The sequence below is a fragment of the Rhea pennata genome, chromosome 9 (assembly GCF_028389875.1).
Source record: "Rhea pennata isolate bPtePen1 chromosome 9, bPtePen1.pri, whole genome shotgun sequence".
NCBI lineage: Eukaryota > Metazoa > Chordata > Aves > Rheiformes > Rheidae > Rhea > Rhea pennata.
Window position 1 is genome coordinate 18,751,234 of NC_084671.1, and position 24,259 is coordinate 18,775,492.

At 36.3% G+C, this 24,259-nt stretch overlaps 1 protein-coding gene across 1 annotated transcript; it reads right to left on the bottom strand.

Annotated features, from left to right (window-relative positions):
• Positions 1 to 1,001: 1,001 nt before the first annotated feature.
• Positions 1,002 to 23,608, bottom strand: DAW1 (dynein assembly factor with WD repeats 1). Its single transcript, XM_062582886.1, has 13 exons — positions 23,530 to 23,608; positions 21,892 to 21,964; positions 19,698 to 19,842; positions 15,932 to 15,990; positions 15,154 to 15,276; positions 13,066 to 13,165; positions 10,389 to 10,496; positions 9,160 to 9,266; positions 5,926 to 6,028; positions 4,255 to 4,369; positions 3,124 to 3,200; positions 1,718 to 1,880; positions 1,002 to 1,036 (listed from the first exon to the last, which is right to left on the bottom strand). Exons 1-13 carry the CDS (start codon positions 23,567 to 23,569, stop codon positions 1,002 to 1,004), a joined length of 1,248 nt encoding a protein of 415 aa, XP_062438870.1. The 5' UTR covers positions 23,570 to 23,608.
• Between the last annotated feature and the right edge of the window lie 651 nt (positions 23,609 to 24,259).

The following is a 24,259-nucleotide window of genomic DNA, read 5'->3' on the forward strand; positions in this document are numbered from 1 at the left end:
ACTTCTCTCATTGCTGCTCAGCTTATGCTATGATCCTTGGCTCCAAATCTTTGGTTTGTGCTGTTTCTTCATGAGAGCCATAATCTCTGGGTCAGGATTCAAGCTGGTGTCAAAGTTGGTGTCACCACTTAACTTTTTTAACCTCCGGTAAAAATGGAAGAATAAGGAATGAATAGAAAGGAATGAAGTTAATGGAAAGATGTGTGCAAGTGCAAAAGGGGAGGGAATGGGAGTTTGACTACTGCATGTGGTAGTTAACAGCAGAGCAGTTCACAAATGATTGCTTATGTTTTTTTCCTCCAAAAGATCAAGTGGGACATTGCATTACAAGTAACTTAACTGGCAATTTAACACAATCCTTTATTATGTGACAAAAAAAAATACAAAAGTACTCAAAGCAGATGCATAACAACACCCCTTTCACACTTGAGAATGCTTTTTTTTTATTAAAAGCATTACACACAAACAAGTGGGGCCACCCTACTGTATTCATTCACAATTAGGTAACTGAGAAGATGGAGCCAGACTTTTCAGTGGTATTCAGTGACAGAAAAAGAGGCAATGGGCACAAACTGAAACACAGGAAATTCCATTTAATGTAAGAAAAAACTTTTTTTCCTGTAATGGTGATTGAACACTCAAACAGGTTGGTTGCCCAGAGAGGTTGTGGAGTCTCCATCTTTGGAGATAATCAAAACCCAGTGGGACACAGCCCTGGCCAGCTTGCTTTAGCTGACTCGGCTTTGAGTAATAGTTTTGGAGTTGACGATCTCCACAAGTCCCTTCCAACCTCAACTATTCCATGATTCCACAATTCTATGTCTAGCAGATGTTGGTGAACTCAAACCTATCAAAATCTAGATAACTTGTCTACTTCAGCAGAGCTGAAACCCAACCAAGAGGGTAAAAGAAAACAGATCTGAAAAACTAATATTTATTGACTATGAAATTCATGATGTTGGTCAAGGCACGTACCAAACTGGATCATTCCTTGTCTTCAGTCAACGCCATATTCTACAGGTGTTATCCTTGCTCCCTAGTAATAAATATACAGTGTGAGGGAATACTTTGGCTGTATTGTATGATTTACCCATTTTTGTTAAAACTTAAATAAATAGCTATCTAGAATGCAGTAGATCCAGAGAAACAAACCTTTCCTGTACATGTTGTCATGTTTCACAAGAAACAGCAGGACTCACAGAGATATTTTTAACTGAGGTCATCCTGCCCCTTGGATTTTGGTGGTTCTGCCAAACGATCCAAGTAAGCGATCACAGATACTCTGTTCATGTGTTTTTGCATGCCCAGGACTTCGTTTGTCTGAAGTGAATGAAACCTGAACAGAGCACAGGGCCAAATACACAAAAGGTCTGCTCTCATTAAAGAAACTTTGCATTTTATACATCCAGAGCTCCCTTACTGCAACGCAGTGTGAGAACATGTCTTAATAACTGGTCTGCAGCTTGTACATGACCACAGGACTGGTGGCAGGGTATGCCTGTGCTTCCACCCAAATTTGATCGTGGCAGTATTCACTTAAGTCTCAGTTCCAAAGTGAGTTTCCAGCTTTTCTTGACTATATTTTGAGACACTGCTACCTGCATTTGAGATGTAGTCCCAGGACATCGTTCAGCTCTATAAATTTTTGAATAACATGATTTAAAATGTAAGATTCTAAAAAATGAAGAAAAAGTCTACTTCAGAGAACATTAGTTACCTGTAATGATTATATTGCCCTTGTAATTGAAAGCACAGGAGAATATTTCATCATTGTGACCCTCTAATATCTGAATGCACTGTCCAGTAGCAGCATCCCAGAGTCGAGCAGTTTTATCAGAGCTGGCTGTTAGTATACGGTTGCCTTTAGGGTTGAAACATATCTTTAAAAAAAGATAGAGGCGTGATATTATTTAGCATGTCAGTATGCCTAGAAAAGGAAGTGTATCTAGTGATTAGAACATGAAACCAGAAGTCAGCAACTCTTGCATTTGGTTTTTCAGCTAAAATTAAGTAGAGTATACCACTAGAGTTACCGCAGTAAACTTTTGTGGCTGGAAACTTTGTATGCATACAAAAAGGTCCATCTACATTGACCTCTTTATAGAACCAGGACTTCAGAATATTATCTCACCAAATTACATTTGCTCTACAATGGTAATACAATGGTAACAAAATGCCCACTCCCCAGAAATCAAATTTCCAAGCAACAACCCTCCCAAGTAATCAACCATCCAGAACATCTGCAAAAATAGACTGACTTTTCAGAATGCTCCCAGATAGCAAATTCTCACTTCCAACAAAGAAATCCATGCCATCACTAAGGACCCTGATGGATATTGTCTGTGATCCTTCTACATTTCAGTAAATATTGACTGCATTCCTCAGCACACAGTGAGTGTGAAGTATTGCACAGAATATATTGAGGAAAGACTAACCCTTCTGAACTTAATATTCTCTCATTAGAGCAATTATAATCAACACAAGGAAAGAGTGTGAGGTTTGTTTATGAAGAATTATTCTAATTTCAAAATAGTAGTATTTCACTTACAAAAAGCATCAAAGTAGCACAGACTTAGCACACTAGCCTCAGAGCTAATAAAAACTGTATTTGAAAGAATGAGGAAAAGTTGCAAGGATTAAATAACAAAGGTTTTTTTAAAACAAATTAATTAATACTTTAATTACTTATTAATAACAACTAAAAATTAAAAAGCAGAATGCCTTTGGAACTGAACTTTGGTATTGAAAACTGAGCTGGACGGGTAATTCAGTGAAGCATGTAAGTATGCTTCTCATAACCAAGTGATTTTTGAAACGGGCTTTAGGCTTTCAATTCCCCTGTACGAATAAACCCACCATGTATTTTGCCACAGAAATATGGTCTTTCTGTTCCTTTCCATAATCAGGCATGCAGAGAAATGAAAAAGACTAAAGAGGAATAGATCTAGTAAAAGCACAGTAAGAGGGTGATGGTAAAAGTCTCAAAAAACAATAGCCTTAAGATATCATTAAGAGACTAAAAAACTTAACTTATTCTTTAACCTTCTTCCCATTTATGGAACAACTGGTGGATTGGATGTCACATAGAAGTTAATAAGAAAGAGTGCAAATCATACAACTCACCTTTGAAATTTCACCTCCATGGCCTTCTATCTTTGCAATGCACATTTTTGTTTCTGCATGATAAACTCTTCCTGATCCTGTTGTAGTAGGTAAAAATCCATTTGTGATTATTCTGCTGAAGCATGTATTTTAATAAGAACATTTTAATAAGGCTGGAAGGGCCTCATCCTCAGGTTTGATTTCAACAGAAATAGATGGCAATCTTACTAGTTTTCCTCAAGGAAAAAAGATATCAAAAAGCATCTGTAATATGGTTTGAAAAGGTTAACTTCATAATGGCTTCTGCAGTGAAACTTGTAAAATGTCCACTTTAAACAAGGACTACTTTACTGTAATTTCAGAAAGTTTTTTACATTATATTCAAAAAGCTTTCATGACCTTTCAGATATTTGTTGGTATTTAATAAGGTATTAATTATATTTAATAAGCTAGTCATTGCATTTCTAAAAGCGTTTTACGTTGTATTGTCTTAACTTAGAAACTACAGTAAATCAGATCAAGTAGTGCCCCCCCTGATCTAGTCTGGTATGCTGCTCCTTGAAGTGCAGAATGTATACACTAAGTATGTAAAAAAAAACATGGTATCATCATGATGTGCTATAATAAGGCACAGTGCAGGTGAATATAGAAAGCTATTTATTGTGATTCATAAACAATAATAAGCATACAAAATTTGCTGCATACCACTAGCTCTTTACTGTGCATTTTCTTGCTGTGTATTAGGAAGACCTAATAGCAAATCCACTACCAAACTTCAAACCACCTTTTTCATTTAAGCCTGAATTTGAGCTGCCTAAACCAAACTTCACTCAAAAGCTACTTCCCTATATTTTTTAAACATAGTTCCAGCCACAAGGGAATTACTTCCCTACAAGCTTGAGGTTAAAATAGAAAGATGTTTTGATTTGATTAGTGTGTGAAAAATATGAACATTTTCACTGGGGAAAACTTTTTAAGTTTAATGTTGAACTTCCTGCAACGGAACAAACATAGCTTGATCTGTAGTTTCAAGTCATGAAACTCTGCTTTGATCAAGCTGCACTTAGAGCAAAACCAAAAGAAAAGGCCAAATGTTCTTTACACTACCATTGCAATCCTTATAGTGGTCTCAATCCAAATCACTTCACTTACCATCAGCAGAGGCAGTTGCAATACGCTGGCCAGCATAATCAAAACAGGCATCCAATATTTCATCACTGTGACCTGTTAAAGTTGCTACATGTGTCCCAGTCATAGCATTCCACAGCTGTAGATGCAAATAAATAAATAAATAACCCATTGAAACTACTATAGGTAAATAAAGATAATTCTTCTGCTTATTTTGACTATTTTTCTTGATAGGTGTCTAGCAGATCAGTAACATTACGCAGAGAGGGCCTTTCGGATGTGTAACTAGATGTATTAATGTGAAACCTGGATATAAATTAATAAAGAGTCACTGCTTAGAGTTTAATGTAGTCCAATATATTTTGTATTTTGGAGTATTGATTAAATGAGACTTTAAAATACATACCGTTATTTAGCTGGGCTTCACTGAAATAAATAAGCTCATATAAAAAGATCCTAGATTTTGTTTTTAATTGTAAATTCTTTAATGAATTGTATACACTAGTTTAAAACAAGGCTTTCAATTACAAAAGATACATTTTCATATAAAGTAGCTGATGAGAAAGCTTCAGTAGAAATTGAGCTGAAAAGAATTCTAAAAATGCAGTAAAAATGCTATTAGGCAGAAAAATTAAATCCAGGAAAAGAACTAGTATCTATCTCAAATACTGCGATCTGCTTATGCTACTTAGAAAGAAGGAAAAGCAGTAGCTACTTAATCAAGCAACAATACTTTTGTCAAGGGTAATAATACACAATGTGTGGAATCTAGCAAGTAAAGCCAATCAAATTAGCTCAGTTTACCCCCTGTTGTGCACATCTTAGTCAAAACTAAAAATCTAGAAGGTTTTGCTTTCCTGGTTCCTTTTTTTCCCTAAATATAGCTGTTAAGAATTCCTGTTTATTTTAGTTCTGTGATACCACACACAAAGATATTTATTCAGATGAGACTCTATTAATTTATCTTGTGGAATGTCTTTCAAGTTATTCAGCTTTTACATATGACAGGGTGGGCTTGGATCTCAGAATTATGTCAGACACTGGATTCTCCCATTCCTCCTCTGATTCTAATAAGCAAAACTCCACCCTCACGGTAACAACTTTTTCTACAATAAACTGTGAAGAGTTGGATTTGGAAATATTATAGCTTTATCTGCTTGGCAGAGGGCAAAATAAAGGATGTCATAAATATAAGTGTTCTACTGTAAATACTAGCAGAGTAAATTTGCAGAACTTCTGAGCACCTCCACCTGAGTTCTGTTTCAGTGCGGAGGAGGGTAGACAAGCCCTTATTATTGAAATGTACACCTTTTGCAATTTAACACTCAAAATCAGATATTCTTGCTGAAAACCTATCTCTTACTGACCTGCCAAAAGTCACCTTTGATGGTTGTGCCACAAGAAGTAATAAGCAATTACCCCTGAGTTAGATTCCAGGACATGAACTGTAAAATAATCCTTCTCTCTGATACTAAAGCAATAAATTAGTTGTAATGGCATTCCGAAATATGCCTTCTAGTTTCACTGTACTGGGAAGCCTTACAAACCACTCAGCTAGTTTACAGAGCTACAATGTTTTTCTGAATCTGTAACAAAAATTACAGGGGTTCACCATATTGTACATAAAATCTGACAATAAATTACTTGTTGCAGAAAGACAGATCTTGTACAGGAGTCCATGTTCCAATTCCTTACCATGCACGTTTTGTCCATTGATCCAGTAACAATGAGAGAGCAGTCCCAGTTGAACTGTGCACTGCTGATCTCTCCCCGGTGACCTATTAAAGTATGTAACTTCCTACACACACATACACACACAAAAAAAATCGACATTTTTAGTGTGTATTTTGATACAGGCTCGTATTTATAAGTAAGATGGTATGGTTGTAAGATGGTATGGTTAAGAGGTCTAATTATCACTGTTTTAGCCATTAAAGCACTTAAGGGGATGATAAAGCTTATTGAGACTCTAATACTACATTACCTCCATTTTTTCTCTTTGATACAGAGAAGAAATAAGGAGTAAAATGGAACTCTCTTCTCTTTAAGAAGTATTCTAATGAATGTATTCCCAGTGAAGTGTTACGACTTGGTAATGCCAGAAGCAGATTTCTTTTATTCATCTACATCCAAAGTACAAAGAGCAAGTTTTTCCACATTAATCTCCCTGTATCCTATTTCAACGAATTGCCAGCAGTGTATCTTTCAAATTCTGTACCACCAAAGTGTTTAATCTAAATCTTTTTATAAAATCCACTGTAGATCAACTGAGACTTAATCAGGTACTTAATTTGAGCATGCACTCAAGTAACTGACAAATGAAGGCAAAACTGAAATATGACTTCTAATCCTCATTAATGCTAAACTTCTTGCGGCACAAGGATGGACAATGCTAGTTCCATTAAATTCTTCAATCAGCTTTAGCTAAATAGAGAGGTACAATTAGCCATTAGCGCTTACTATGAATTAATGGCCTACATAGCAATGAACTCTTAAAGAGATTAATTGGTAGACATATTAAAGGATTAGTAATTTATTATTATAATTCTAATATTACCATATCATTAATAGAAAACAGTTTTAAGTAATGGATAAAGTAATGACTAGAAAAACAACTAAATGAGTTTAAGTAACTTAAATGTTTTTATTAGTTGCATAAGATACAGGGGAGCTAAATTAAGTCTGTTGTAACTGTATAGACCTTTTTACAGTAAAAACAAAAATCAACAAACAGAAAACAGTAACAGTAGAAAACAACTTAATTTTGTGAATATTTTATTTGGCTTCAAGACTGCTGTTACTGTAATACCTAATACCTAATCACAACAAACATTTTGATTTCCAAATTTTGAAAAGGCAGTCCAATCTTCAACCTGCTAAAACTCCAATCAGTAAGCTGACTGAATAGCAACATATGCAACTTGTCTCCAGGAAACTGTGAATTAAGAGATATGCAATTAGGAAAAGACTGTATAATAGGGCTGTGAAATACCGTAAAACCTGTCTATTTAAATTAAGAAAATATTAAGGTTCAGTTATGATAATACTTCTTCAGTCTTCCAATTTCCACAAGTATTACTGGTATAAACATTCATGAATAGTGAAATTTAATACATAGATGCTCTAGTATTTGCACCATAACTGTAAATAAGAAGAAACTTTCTCTCAATGTTCTGGTGTCCCCACTGACCCCAGTTACTGACTGTTAAATTTGTCAAATGAAGTTCTGAAAACACCTTCAAATTAACCATAGCTGACTATGTTTGTCATTACCAAAATTATTGATGAAATACACTTTCATATATTCTCCCCCCTTTCTCCTCCCCCTCCTTTTCTTTTTATTTTACACATTTTCAAAGCAAATCTTGAACCTTCCAAGATTAAAATTTCCTGTCTCTAATTCAGTTGCCTCATGACAAATCTGGATAGCTATCATAAAAATACTGAGGAATATAGGCACTCATCAAAGCCAATCAGCAAAATTGAATGGATCTTGAAGCATCACACTTATATTTACATAGTGATGTTTCTCATATACTTCATAAGGTGCAAAAAAAGGGCACACACAACCCCACATCCAAGATTTTTGCAAATTTCCCTGAATCAAGATTTAGAAAAGTCTTTATTAACTACAACCTTTCTCTCTTACTAAATGTGTACATGACTCTCTGCCCCCTAAAAGACTGCATGCTGACTCTGGCACAATTATATTGCCCACTAGCTAACTACCAGAGCTACTAGTGTTTAAACATTTTCATCTTTCGAATTTCGAATTTCATCTTTCATATTCCACTTCCTGCTATTTGATCCTGATGTGAAGTCCACAGTCATTTCTTAGAAAGAAAGAATGCAATATGAAATTCCTAAGACTGACTGCACTGCAGGTTCAGACGAGATGATGAAAGAAGAAACTCTTTTCCAACAAACATATTTGCAAGAACAGCAGGCTGAGTAACAATGCTGAATCCAAAGGCCCGATCCTCTGAGCGAGTGTCACCTTAGCCGTGCCAAACATTAAACTGCTTAAGTTGTATATGCTCAAAGCCTACAGGATCAAGCCCTAGATGATAAACTATGTGTACATTATCTTTTTTAATCACACAATTACTCTGGTTTTGAAGCGATACACATTATGTTCATTATTCCAAGATACCATTATGCATACACTTTCCCTTCATATATTAATTACAAAAATATTACCCTTGCTCTCACAAAGAAAGACATCTTCTCTGAAAATTTAATAGAATCTGTATCTTCATAAATTACTTCGTCAGTAATCAGAGCAACCATTTTATTACTGCATTTATACTGTTTCCAGTTGAAAAAGCAAGAGGATTTGTCAGGATAATTCAACCAGCTAGTATTTAGCTACTACATTATTATTTTTTGGCATCATAATCAAGACATTTTGTTCTTTGAAGTCAGAGGGACCAAATTTTCTTCTCTTTATAAATGTATACTGACATAAAGTCATGTGAGAAGGAAAAGAAACTTTACGTTTTTTAAAGACAAAGTGACCAGACTAATTTCCTATGACATAACATACCCTTTTACTTAAACAGTTTGTTTCATCTAAAAAATCTGGACACTTTCCAAACCATGAGTTTCCATTCTGATAAAATATCTTCCTGTTTGGAGAATTCCCTAGTAACAAAGACAGGATCTCTCCGTTCCATCTGCCTCCTTAGTGTTCATAATAAAATGGAATTTTAGAATAAAAATTTAAACATTTTCTACAGAAAATCATTTAGTTAGCAGGATTCCTTTTCAGAAGATGAAATGGAGCAGAAGTAACAAAAGGAAAGATGAAGGAATGCCTACCCAAAAAGAGGCAAAAGTGCAAGGTCTGTAATTCCTAGATCAACTTTGTCCCTTTCATTTGTCACTAAAACATGAAACACAAAATGACATTTATTAAAACTTTAGTACCTGCCAGTGCCAACGTCCCACACTGCAACTGTATGATCAAAGGAGCCAGTGATAATCCTGTCTCCTGTGGTGTTAAAAGACAACGCAATAATTTCTGCAGAGTGCCCCTAAGAGGATTTTAAAAAAGGAGTATGAGAATGTAAATAAGACTTTTTCCAGACTTAGTTCAATAGGTAGCTTTTTCAGTAGCGTTAAAGAAATTAAAGAAATTTTATTTGTATTGTTGCACAATCCTTCTATAATGCTTTAACGTATTAGTTATTGCCTTGTCCAGTATATCTCAATTTTGATAGAAAGATCAACTGGGCTGTGGAATAATCAATATCCCAACAACTGCAAAAATCAGGCACATCACTTCAGCACTAACCAACAAAATATACGAGCAATTCTGCAGTGACAGATAATGAATCAGACATGTGACTGGTCTTTTTCATATCTACTTTAAACAGAATCACATTTGTTCACCAACACATACTGAAATCAGGTGACTTATTCACAGTAAACTACAGTATAGGTTGTCAGTGGCCTTGCTGCAGACGCTTGGAGAAATGACTGTGAGCATACTTGGAAGCTGAAGGTCCACCTCTTCCACTGTTCTTTCCTCTGTTTAGGGCTCTGAGGGAGAGAAAGTCAAGGAGGAGGAACTGCCTCTCCCCCACTCTATAGGTCACATACACCAAAGAAAAAAGCTAACGCACTGCTCATTATTTAGAATTTTGTGAGAGAGATGTATGGAAACTTAACAGCTCTGGCCAAAACACTGAATCCATGGAATCCCGGCATGCCATATAAAGCAAAGAGAAATTATAGTCTAGAGATATCGGATAACTTTCCTCTGCTTACTGTTTTAGGAAGAAAACTCATAAAGATGTAGCTTCTGACATTATGTTCTCAAAGTTGTTTTGTGTTAATATAGAGGAAGCAATAAGTTACAGTACAGCAATCTGTTTTAGTGGGTAATGGAAGGCATTCTGACTTATAACAGCAATGTTACTGAAATGAGAAAATCTGTCTTTTGATGAATAGTACTTATTATAAAACACCATAGATTCCTTATTCCTTTCAAGTTTGCTTAATCTGTTTTGTAATTGTAGTCACTGTATGATACACCTAGTAACAGAAATTTTCTTGAGTATTGAAACACAAATTAAGAAGTATACATATTTATCTCAGTCAGAAAACTAAAAAAGCAAGAAACACATTAAAAAACATAAAGAAGGAAAACATACGCTTAAAGTGACTGCTTCTTCTCCTTTCTCTATATCCCATAGCTTGGCTGTAGTATCCATGCTTCCAGTTGCCACTAAGGTGCTTTGAAGATTAAAGGATAGACATACCTGTAGCAAAGAAATATTGGAGAAAAAAATGGGAAAGAAGATGATTTATATAAATATTCTGGAAACAATGGGTCAGCATTAAGAATTCTGACTATGACAACAGTCCCACTTAATAGTTTACGACCTACAGAAAATTGCAAGGTGGTTCTGACAGTCCACTAGGAAAGCAACAAATCCTTATCACATAGGTTGGACGACTACTCAGACGATTGGACTAATTGGCTGCTTTACAATGACTACAAGTTAAAAACAAGACTTACTGGAACATTTTTTGTGAGCCTTTTTGTGAACATTATCTTCTGAGCCTGGATCAAAATTCAGCTTTTAGGTTTTTTTCATTTTGCATCACAGGGAAAAGTTATTTAGCTCCCAAAGTTTAAACCAAAATCAATTAAAGCAATTAATTAATTAACAACAATGATTAATTTGCAATCAGAGAACTATACATTCAAGATCAGGACCAGAAATGTAACACACAAACAACAACACGAGATACTTATTTAATGTTAATAAACACCAATGAATTTCTGAATACCTTTCTCTAAGGCCAGGAAGTTTTAATCACACTCATTCACATTGTCACATGAGCACACATCCCCCTCTCTCCTGGGTTAGAGCTCACCTCCCCTTCTCGGAGCACACACCTCCTGGAGGAGACGTGTGCACTCTGGCTTTGTGGGAACTGTGCCACTCTTACAACCTGCTGATCTACATCCTGGAGGGAAGGCAGCCAAATTCGCACACATACACCTTTGAGGGGGGCTCTATTCGTCGCACCCTATACTGACAACCCTCTTGCAGGATGCAGAGGGCCAACAGGGAGGCCACACTCCCTGGTCTAGGCAGAGACAGTGATGCCTGCAGGGCCTCTTCTGGCAGTGCCAAAGCAGGTTTTGACTACTGCTGTTTCCAGGCAAGTGTCTCCTCCCCCTTGTTACAAATTGCCTTGCCTCCTTCAGCTTCTTTTGAGGCTTTTCTACTTTTTTGTTTCAAACACCTCTTTGAAATCTCCAGTTACTGTTCAATCTAGCTGACAGCTATCCTCCTCTCTAGCACCATCACTTGGGGGCTGATGGATGACTTGCTCTTTATCATGATCAGTTTGGGACAAATCAAATGCGTGTATTTGATACACACATGCTGTGTACACTCAAGACTCTTATTTTAACAGCTGTTGTTATCTAGGCCATTTGCCAAAGGTTGGATGTGTCCCCACCATTCCATATTTACTTTATAATGAAAAAGCGGGAATGAAACCTTATCAATTTCCTTAATTTATTTTTCACATTAAAAAAATGATGTACTCAGCTCCCTGTTCTTTGTATTATTCAACATGATTGTCCTGCTAATAAAGAACAGGAGGTGCCACATAAAAAGGAAAATAGTACTTGAGGTCACTGGTGCATTGTCATTACGATGCCCTTTTCTTTTTTAATATTGAATAGACATGGACATGCCCTTGCCAGCAATGCAACACGTGCAATAACAGTCTTTTTTTTAGAAGTGTTTCTCATACAGAGAAATACACAATTTTCACCTGAATACACTATTCTAGTGATTTGTTAGCACAACTCATAACATGTTAGGTCTAATCCCACCTCTATGGAAGTCCAGGGAAATTGAAAGGGCCTTTAAATGTTTAGCTACCTGATTTGTAGAAGCAAAATCACCACAGTCTGTCTCAGTAAACAAATGTGTTTTTCATCTTAAGAGATAACTGTTTCAAAATACCTGTAGAACAAAAACCTACTGAAACCAACCCTACCTTCTACCAAGGTAAACCAGCATTTTCTTACACTAGTTACAGGCCTTGCAATCTACAAATCAAATATAGAGTTTTTTATAGAAACAGTTTCCAGAAATGCTTTACTAAGTAATGATTCTATAGCTACTTCTATGCAGAAATATATTCTGCACTGAAACAGTGTTTCAGTGGATTTGCCCTACTCTTTTAATATGAAATACTGTCAATCAATATAGTTACTTTTGCTATCAGACCTCGGAATGCATTGAAAAGGAAACTGAGCATTTCTAAGCTTAAACTGTTTTGTTGTCATCTATATTTGGCATTTCTGTATCCCCTATTATCTCAGTTAACATACTTAAAATGATTTTTTTCTATGACTCCCATTGGACCTGTATTATTAGTACAAATGTTAATGTAAAAGACAGCAATGATCTTGTGTATTCAGTTCTGCAATATGAGAGGCAATGTAAAATATTAGAAAAAAATGGGTACAATGCAAACAAATAAAGCAATAATATGTGCAGTAAATTGAAAATTCAGATTGTCCTGCTGTTTTCAAAAATGTGTTAACATCTGACAAATAAGAGAAACTGTAACAAGCTAAGACTAAAAATAACCTCTCAAGCTGTGTACAATGTTTTGTTCTATTTCTTAAGAACTGTCAGAATGTTTTTTCATACATGTTCACACACAATGTCTGAATGTGAGAATAGATACAGAATAGTAGCCCCTTCCAACGTCAGCTCACAGACACTTGAAGCCCACAGTTACGTAAGACTTGTCTGGAATGTAAAGGAATAAGGAATGTCCATCAGTACTCACTATTTCTGCAGTATGTCCTCTGAAAGTATGATAACATTTTCCTGTTTCTGTACTCCACAGTTTGCAGGTTTTATCAAAAGATCCTGTGGCAATCTTGTCACTAAATGGAAAAACACTGTCTTTTTTATTTAGAAAAGAGAAACTCTGATTTCAAAGACAGTAGAAATCACCAGAAACAACACACTAACTTCAAAGCATAACAGCAGGATATTTCTTCAAACTCTCTCTGGTGCAAGCTCTTAGTTTAGCAATAAACTTATTCAATCGGTAGTGGCTGCTCCTGTGCAGATTTGTAAGGAGGAGCGGGGAACTTTTCTCCTTGTGCTCATCTGCATAGAGCGAAGGACAATATCCATCACTTCTGTCCGTGGTCACATACCCTCTGCATGAGCTCGACAAAGCCACAAGTCAACAGATCAAGAGTTCCTTGCAAAAAGCTCATGAAGTGATTTCTGCTTTTGCATGTGTTTAGGTGCATTTTGCCACATTAAAAGATCCTGGAGCAGGCTTTCACAAACGAAAGTTGTATTACAGTAAAAAAATTGCAGATATAATTATTAGTTTCTAAGACAACCCCTATGCCTATCTATTAGCGCTGAGGTGTTTGTAACTGTTGACTAACTTACATCAGGGGTGAGGTTATCTGCTGTGCTTCCAAATATACTCAGAAATAACATCATTTCATCAGACAGACCTCCCCTAAATTCAAGGTTTGTTTGTTTTATACACAGTTATAAACTGGTATTATAAACAGCTTACCCAAACTTCAAAGGTCCAACTCTCCTCCCACTGAAGTCAATGGGAGTGTTGTAACTAAATGCAATCAGAGCAAGACCAAACTGAAGTTAGGGACCCAGAAAATGCAGTGAAGGACATTGTACAGAAATCTAGAGATTATCAGAAAAACGTTCTTTTTTACTGGACTTCCAACTTAAAAGTACCTCAAGAGTCTTACCAGGTTTTTTCTCTCATACTAATAGCAGTTATCTGCTATATATTGCTTCTCCACTTTTATGCTTTTATGTCACAATGTAGTTATTGATCTCAGCACAAATTTTTGTTGTACATAGTTCCTCTGGACTAAGTAGAACAATTTCACAAATTGTTCTTCTAAAGTAAAGAATAATACCAGAGTAGAAGACACAGTAGCTTCTAGTCTTTCCATTTAGGAGGAACCAGTGATGCTCAAAATAGCCTAAGAACAAGTCTTTAACATTTATTTCCTGCTGCTAACTGTGCACTGCTTAACTGGTAAATAAGACATCTGACTGTGAAAAAAGTAATGCAATTCAATGTAAAAATACAAATTAATTTCTATTTTATTTTGCAAAGAAGTAAAATGATTATTCTGACACAAAAGTTTCCCCATGAAGTGGATGACAATCAGACTTCAGTACCTTACACGTAATTCCCTTATTTAACAGATGGCAGCTCTGACCCTCAGTTATTGCAGAAAACAAAAGATGTACAAATGCATATTTGACATCCACACAGCGGCACCCTGTGGATTTTATGAAAACTGCTCAACAGCTTTGACATTTCTAAATCACGTCCTAAGTAATAATGAATGTGTAACACCAAACAGAGAAATCCACCTTTGTTATGATAGAAATGTTATTTCTCCATTACTGAAGCATTTCTCCATAACTGAAGAAATACAAGCAGTCATAAGTATTTCTCTTGCATTATATAAAATTACATGGAGGCAGTAAAGAATAATTAACATTCAGAATACAACCTGATTATATAGATATTATCAGAAATAAATCTGTGTTTCAATATGTTATTTATACTGAGTCATATATATTTTTTCAAGACACTGAATATCTAATGAAATCTAAGCTGTGAATTTCTAATATCAGTTTACAAATTAAAGAAGAAAACATGTTTGAATATATCTCTTATACAAATAATATACAGTGTCTTTCTATGCTTATTAGCTACAGCTTAACTTTCCTAGTTGAGAATTTGAACAGTTTCAGTTTGAGATAAGATAATCTATTTTATGTTAAAGTTCTAGTAACAATCCTGAATTTGCAGGTCAGCATGATTAGCAATTATGATGCATCTCAGAGAAAATATATTTACCCATAGGGATTGTTGAAAGCTATTGCATAGACAACATTTCTATGTCCTTCCAGTGTACGTAACTCTTCTCCTGATACAGTATCCCATACTTTGCAGGTTCTGTCATAGCTTCCAGTGATAAAGCTAAAATAAAGAGAAATTAATTTCTGAATACTAAAAATATTTTAATGGCTCTGGAGCATAGCCAAATTAATTATTTCCACAGATTTCAGTCAGCATTGTTTTGGCTCTTAAATCTTTTCTTTCTTTCCAAAACACTGAATAATGACCATGGGCATTCCTTTTCTTTTTCTTTCCTTTTCAATATTAATCATAAAAAATAATTTGTTTCTAATCTTTAATGTATTTCAGTGAAAAAAATCAAGCTGCTCCTTTTGAGACACAAAAGAAAAGATTATTAGGCCTAGGCCCAGAGTGAAATAAGTTAATGGAGAATTCCATTACAATTAAAGTCCCAAATGAATTTATGTCAGACTCATTTGCTTTAAATGACATTCTTTTGCTTGACATAAAGGTGCTTCTTTGTTAAGTGCATTAATTATCAACAATCTTGGAAGAAAAAATAATATGAACTGAATCTCACCCATCATTTTTTTGCATTCCCTATTTGATCTTGCAGAGAGACCCAAAATCTAATCACCAGTCTAAAGGTGCCTAGAAGCAGCATGGCTGACTTTTTTTTCAGGAAAATAAGAACACTGAAATTCACTTACAATTTAATTTACAAATACAAAGCTGCCATTAGTAATCATATATTTTGAGTTTTAAAACAACTTACCGTGAACCAGATTTGTTAAATGCTACATTAGTCAGTGGTAATATATGTGCCCTAAGTACCTGAAATACAAGGGGGGAGGGGAAGAAGAAAAGGAGATTTGATGCAATTTTTTTCAAAAAAATCAAATTACTCAGCATATTAAATAGCTTAGTATTTTCTCCTCCTCCAGTCAACTTAGTAATTACAGCTGTAATATAATAGCCACTAACCAAAAAAAATATGCCTCATCAAGTTATCTCTGAGAAAATCATATAGTCTTTCCTCCATGTTTCCTTTTCCTCCAGCAAAGTAAGCCTATACCAGAGCTGAAAAGGCAAAACAAAAGGGTGAGGGGACCGTGCCTTATACGTTCACTGATGAAAAAAATACTAACTGATATTAAACCTTATGCAGTAACTCAAGGATGCAGGTGAATTGAGTATTTTGAGCTCTTTATGTTATCGGATGCTTTTGGCTACTACAGGATATTGTTCTAAAAATGGGAAGAGCAAAATGAAAGTGCAGGTCCATCCTCTGGGATCATAACAGAAAAGGCATACAGTACTAAAAGAAAGATACTTCTCAGGACAAAACTGAAAGAGGAGATGTCAAATTTAATTTCTGTCTGTACTATCTAGGTTATGAAGGCCACTATTTTTCTAACACTGGTTCCATGATCCTCAGTGAGACAGTATATATTCATCATGTACATCAGTTCATACTTCTAGTAAATTATTTTAAATTTTATTAAACGTAGGTAAAAATAGCTTCAAATACTGTCCAATGAAAGTCCGACTGTCATGATATTTTAAAAATGATATAGTATAATTTGGTTTGTATTTGAGTAACCTGGTGATTGTATAACATGGTTTGTGTTTGAAAACTTTCATCTCTCACAAGCTGGCTTCTGAAATATAATAAAATCATAATCTAGGAAATCATGGCAACTGCTGACAATGAAATAAAGGGGTGTTAAAAACACAGCAGTGGTCCATTAGGCCTCCTCTGTAGCACTGAGAATGAAGAAAACATGATTTATGAGTGAGGCCGTTTACTGACATTCTACCAGATCTTAAATTTTTTGTTCGTATCTCTTGCTTTCCTACATCTTTCTCAGCTACCACATGTAGATTCAGAAAGGAAAATAAAGTGAGCTCAGAGATCTCAAAAGAGTAGGCACTAATCAAAATGGAAGAGAAACAACAAGGGTCAGGTGAAGGATTGAGAAAGAGATAGAGGAGGAGCGACAGAGAGAAAAAGGCTTTTTAAGTTAGAGAAGAGCAATTTCTATTCTCTACAGAAAGCAAGACAAGTTGTCCTTTCAGGTACAGCAGTGGAAATGGGCCATGAAGATGTGGAGATGACAAAAATATTTTGCTTTTTTCAAATACCCAAAGTATACAAATGTATGCACATGAGCATGGTTAATTATGGAAATTTATGGAAATTTGATCCATGACATTCTTCAGGCTCTATACAGGCAACTCTGAAAAAGAAATACATTTAACAAGTATGAACAAAAAGGGAGGAAAATGAGAAGGGTTTATGTTCAATTTCAGATCACTTTTTTTTTTTTTTTCCCCCAGCAGAAGTAGCACTGTTCTTTCAAGGCTCAGTGCTGCAGCTGCTTCATCTACAGGGCTCTAAGTCAGCAAGAGCTGCTTGAACCAAGTGGTACAATAATCGGTGATATCAAAAAAATGTACCTCAATTCTGCAAAATCTGCTATACCACTCCCTATGATAAAATCTGCAGATCAGTACAGCATACTATTGATTTGTAATAGCTTAAAACCTGAGAACCTGTTACAACAGCTTGCTTCTCTGCTGCAAGTCTAACAACAGTCTCACCACAGTTACTCGAAATTACATTAAAGGTAGGTTTATATCACTGCCTACATACAGTTTTTAGATTATGCTCTTGTGCAGCAGGAAAAAATATTCATTTCCAAACAATGCAAACATACAGAACATTGTTCAGAAAAATGTTTTCTCCTTTCACTACAGTCTCGCCATATCCTACTAGTATATCAGCAGCTTCTAATACTTATGCACCATTTACACACATTAAATGGAACTGAAACATCAAACAAGTTCTTTTCCACACATTTTTAACTACTTTTGAGTGAAGGAAGTAAGCCAACACTGATCAGATGTGTCTGCTTCTAATATTTTCAAATAAGGAAAATCAAACAATGCACTTTACACATCAAAGAACAAATACATTATTTATACTGAAATTCAGACATATATTTGATGATTTGTCAGTGCCTGTGATGAACAATTTTAAAAGACTATGAAAATCAAGGCATTGGTATAACAAAGAGTATATCATAAAACACAATAAAATCTCTTTAAGATTCTTTATTATACATAGCTTTGTTTCTAATTTTAAACACACAAATCTTTTATATTATTCAGCCAGTTGTGTCCTATTGGTCAAAAGAATCCAAATTATTTCTTGTAACATTTTAACTTACGTTTTTAATCAAATGAACCAACAGAAACAAAAAATACTAAAAACACAAGACTTCTCCCTCTTCCCTCTAAATTCAATGTAACACTCAACAACATAGCAATCAACAATTTTAAACAGTTACATATTGCCATCTGCTGACACAATAAAGATACAACACTTAATTATTTCAGACTGTAAAATGCAATTTCTGAAGGTAAACACAAGTTTTACTTTTCTTTCCACAATTAAAGATAGCTAAATCTATTCTCTTCCCATAGGCTGAAGACTGGACTTGGAAGTCCTGAAAGGTCACGTCTACTCATTACTCTTAAAAAGCTTTCTTACTTAAAATAAACATATAAAAGCTTGTGTGCAAGCTGAAGATCAGTATTCAAACCTTTACAACTTACAAGGTAACAACTTTACTTAGTGCAAGACAGTATCAACACAGCAACTACACTTTCTCTTACTCAAAGGAAAGAAAGGTGGATGTAAAATAAAACAGTAAAATAAAAGATGAAAATTCCTTAAGTGTCACTACTAGCCTTGTGCTTATTACAAAGATGATGTTTGCAAGGGCTGGTATTTTATTAATCTTAAATTATCTCCAGATAACGAACTACTGCATAAATTAGCATTTATAAGATCCACACTATTGGGTACATTCCTATTGTTACTTTTTCATCAGTTTTGCAAGCCAAACAGTAAGAAAGACTGCTAATAATCTTTTTGTTTTTAAATACCATTTATTACTCTATCCTTACTGACAGAATCCACCACAGATGGCCTATATGGCTCCAATCCTTGAAAATCTCTGAATTTATCTATCATACCCCTTGGCTGGCAGAAAGTAATAACAACTGGTATTGCCATATGTAGCAGAATATCTAAAATAAGCATAATTTACACAAAATGAAAAATAGAAAAAAAATATGTAGAAAAATGTTCAGGGCCTTTTCCATCAGCTATTTCGAGTTCTATTCGCAGTTTTCATTTAAACATAACTCTGGGTGTTGCTAGTCCACAAAGTAATTTGATAAATAAGATAATTACTTTTCTCCATCCAAAACACACCCTTGTACGTCAGCCTTTGTAAACAGGGTTTAGCAATAGTTACACCTCCGGCCTTTGTGGGGGAATTCCTAGCAGGCACAGCCAGGCCAGAGTCAGTCTTTCTAAACAATGCAAAGGTGATTGAAAACAACCAAAAAAATGGTCACAGAGTCCAAATTACGTGTTCAGTTACAACATACATCAGTAGAAATGTACTCACCATACTACAACTGAAACACCCCTAAATCCCCAAAATTGTTTTTAAGATTCCTCTGACCTTAAAAAGATAGAACTTGTGATCCTCTTGTTCTCCAAGCTTCTCTTGCAGTCTTCGTACTAAATGTATGACCTGTTCCTTGCATGAAGCTGTGATGAGAGGTTCTCCTTTCTGAATTTCTTCTACTAAAGCCATGACATCTGTGCTAGTTATGAAAAAAAAATCATAAATTCTCCAAAAGCACATGAAGTAACAACATGATAAAATATATATGAAAGTATTAAAATAACCTCTGTACATGGCTTCACAAATTATGCTATGTTTCTATAACTCTTAGCTATAGCAATAGCTTCTAAAATGCAATACACAGTCCACTGGTGTTTATGCAGCCCCCAGTGGGCTTCACTTCCTCATTGTTCACATTCAGTTGGTAGAATCATATCTGCTTTCCATATCATCAGATAAATTGCTCATTTCTGGCCATTCACGAGAAACTCGGAGGACTGACAATACCCATCAGGTAGAACACTAACAAAGATTTATCTCCGGTCCTACTGCGAAAGGCTAACATTTTATTATCATGTAAATCATCACAGCCTAAAAGGTACCTTCTATATCAGTCCTCTAAAATGAAATCACATTCTCCTAAGCTGGTATTCTCACAGAGCTTATACTCCTATTAACTAACATAAGACAGCTTCTATCCTTGCACAGACAGAGTGACTCATTCGGTTTTATCCAGAGTAGTGAGCTGGACAGTTTCAGGCAGACAAAAACATGTAATTTTTTAATATGGATTTTTCAGTTTGTATATGCAGGCTACACTATGTTTTGTCCACATGCAAGGACTCTTCCATATGATTGTCAATAACAAGGCAATCATAATACTTCATATCTTCCTAAGTTCCATAGGTTTTGGTAACTTTACTTAGTGGTGGCATTTTAGCCCTTTTTGAAGCTCTTCCAAACAGATCCACTTGTGTAGAGATGTTTGCTGACTACTATGACCAAAACTGTATGAGAGCTCTCAGCTTTCCTTTTTTTCCCTTCTTTTCTTTCCTTTTTTTGGTGCCTAGCAGACCTTAGCCAAAAGAGGTACATAAAATCTGATCACCCTGACAATCCATCTATGATGCCACACAAAAAGTTCTGTGAAAATATCCACTAGAGACAAAACTGTATTCTCTCACAGACTGCACAAAACGTCAGTAGGTTCAATTAGCTCTCAAGCAAGTTACACGTAGTACTATTAAACCTATGTCAGTATAGTAACCTGCCAAGTCAGCTTTCCTTCAATTAATCGTTATAACAAAATTGTCCTATTCTTCACAAAGAATGAATTTCAGATTGGTGCCTTCCAACTGTCTGAAAGCCAGAGCTAGATGCTACTGATCATTGTCTTCCACACAGCAAGTTTCACTTGCTTCCTCATGAAGCGATTTCAGCCTTCTGTCATAACCAAAGATATCAAACTTAATTCTAAACTTGTCTTTGTGCATTTTATTCCTCAGTCAGGTAACCAGGGCCTGATTTTTGTACACATCAAGGCCCTACAGCTTCCATCATAATCTGTAGGAATTTAGAAAATCATATGATGCACTCTTACTTGTTCTTCCAAAAAACTCAACTACAATTAGATTCCTAACAAAAGAAACAAAACTTTCATTACTTTCACCAAAAGCAGATACTTAGTTTCTCCACACAGATAAATGAGAGGGAATTATTAACCTTTACTTACATATCTTACACTATCTTATCTTAGAGATAAGAGAATTAATTAATCAACAGGAGTGATCTGAACTTATGCCTAGTTGTTGTTTTCAGTGATTTCAATACGACCATTTAAAGTAGTATAACTGGGAGCTGAATCAGACCCAGTTTTTGAAAACATTTGGAACAAAAATATTATTACAGTACCTAAGAACTATCACTAATTATAATATTACAGGTTTGGCACTATAAAACTCAGTATTTCTGCTGGCTTTGCACAGGCATCTTGATGATCATAACTTCTCAAGCAAAAAGAGATTCCACCTCTGAACAGTGGCAGAAACCATGACAGTAACAATCAGTTAATGCAAATTCAGTATTTAAAATACAAGCAGAATGTATGCTTTTTTTCTTTTTACGAGTTTGTTTTAGTAGAAAAGACATAACTGACCTCAATTACATTTAAAACAGTCCAAGAGAATTGTATATGTTCATGCTATAAAACAGCACATAGTGCTGTTATCTGAAATGCAATCATACTTACTCAGGGCTAAGATCAAGTAGATCTATAGATTTGGTCTTCAGTTCACTATCTTGTACATATTCCAGGATAATTCCTTAAAAAAAAAAATGACAAACAAGTCTTAAATAGATGTTAGGGACTTTGTGATACATACTGTAGGTTTCAACACTTCCATTTGTATTGATTACACCACTGACTTCAGCAGCCCTGCTTCCAATTCAATTAGAAGCCCCACTTCCAATTAGAACTAGACTGATAATTTTTGCCATAAATTAGCGGTGATCAAAACTCCTACTTGTTTATAGGATATTAAACACTAGTATTCTAAATGCTATATTTATGATTCATTTTCAGTTCTAGAAATAAACATTTTTTTTTCCAACAACTTTTTGTGTGATTTCACCAGCTCTATTTTCAAGGAAGCTGTCCTGAAGGTACTTCATGTAGTTTGGTGTTCTAAGCAACTTGGAAAATACATTTTACAAAAACTGTTATATTTGATTTCTCTGCTTGCAAAGGCCTATATGTAGTAACGCACAGAAAATCATAACACATTTCTAGGTATACTTTGGTACCTGTTTAAGATGTACTTTGAGCTGAAATATTAAAATGCTTAACCACATTACTTTCTGTTTTGAAATATTCATTGAAGAGCTTTGCTGCTCCTTGGTTTCCCATGGGAAATGATATTTTGGATGAATTTTCCTATCATTGTGCATTTTCCAGGTTTGTATGAAAAATACTTAATTTGGTAGAAAGGTCTGCTATTACATCAGGCATTTTGAGATTATTTGCCATCTCTGTCTTGCTTCATTTCAGAAAATGCAGGCAGGCTCCTGAATGAGTTAATGACAAAGCATGAAGGCAGCTTAGCAGTATACCTTTGACAAGCATGTGGCTACTCAGAAAAATCACAAAACAAAGAAAAACAGGTCATAAGCCAACTTTTTAACCAAACTGGTCTTTTAATAATGCATATGTATTTTTGGTGCAAACTATTCATTTCCATGACTTGTGTTTTGATTATTTTAAACTAATTTTTGCAACAATAAAACCGTTATTTCCATGTCGGATCCTGCAGTGAACTCCACCCAGATGGGAGGCAATACACAAAACAGTGCTGAAAAAAATCTGCTGTTGAATTCAAGATTTCATTGCAACAGCAGGTTCACGATCCACTTACTCCCGCTCCAACCCGCTACATACAGCGGAGGGAAGGCATAAAGAAAAGCCCTCACTACTGGAGGGGATTTACAAAACAGAAAAAGGGCAGAAAAGTTACTGAGTTTTCAGTAACTAGCTGCGTTTGTAGAACTGGTAGCTCGTACCAGGGCGGTTTGCTCTGAAAACAGCACACCCAAACTGGGAACGCTGCGCCGTTCTAATAAATTCACCTGTGGGGCTAGAACCGCGTTTTAATTAGCAGCAGGTAACAGGAGAATACAGAGCGAATTAACTCAAATCATCAGATAGCGGCGAGAACACCACAAGGGCTACGGAGGCAGGGGCACCCGAGGCCGCTGCCCGCAGCAGCAGCAGCCCGGCGAGGCCCGGCCCGCGACGCCACGCGACGCGACACCACGCCGGTCCGGTCCGGTCCGGTCCGGTCCGGTCCGGTCCGGTCCGGTCCCCCCTGCCCCGCTCCGCTCCGCTCCGCACCCGGCGGGTAATAGCGCAGCAGCAGCCGCCTCAGCCGCATCGTCCCGCGCCGGCCGCCAGCCTCGGCCCGCTCCCATAGCAACCCGCAAACACCCGCCCTGCGCATGCGCCCGACGCCCCCCGCGCGCTTCCCGCCCTCGGCGAGGGCTGGCGGCGGCGCCGCGGCGGACTCTGGGCGCGCCTGCGCCGCCTCTGAGCTCGCTGCCGCCGCGGACACGAGCACCGGCCCGGCGGCCCGAAGGCCTCGGCTAGAGCGGCAGGAGAGCCGGATCTTCAAGGGCCTGAGCTAGGCTGGGCCGAACAGCGGTGAAAAGCCCGAGTGCGGAAGGGGCAGCCTGACAAACGCGGGGAAGCCCCTGGAAAGGCAAATAGCTACTAAATGGCTGGAAAAAAAAATAAATTACTGAAAAATATAGTAAAGAAATACTTGAACAAAAACTGATCAGTTGAATATTTTAAAGGGAAACTCAAAACTCAAGATAGATAAATAAGCAGGAAAATACGGTTTCATCAGAGACAGAGGGAAAAATTAGTGTATTTGAAAAGAGGTAACCAGCAGGGAATCATTAAAAGATAACAGAGTTAGAGGACAAAACATTTGAGGCAAGCGTTATGCGGGAATGTCTCAGCAGTAGGGGGAAGCAGTGACGCACCGGGATTTAGTAAATGTCCTCACGGCCTTGCTGCTGACCGCAGAGCTCGTCCAGGTCAGCGGTTACCAACACACGAC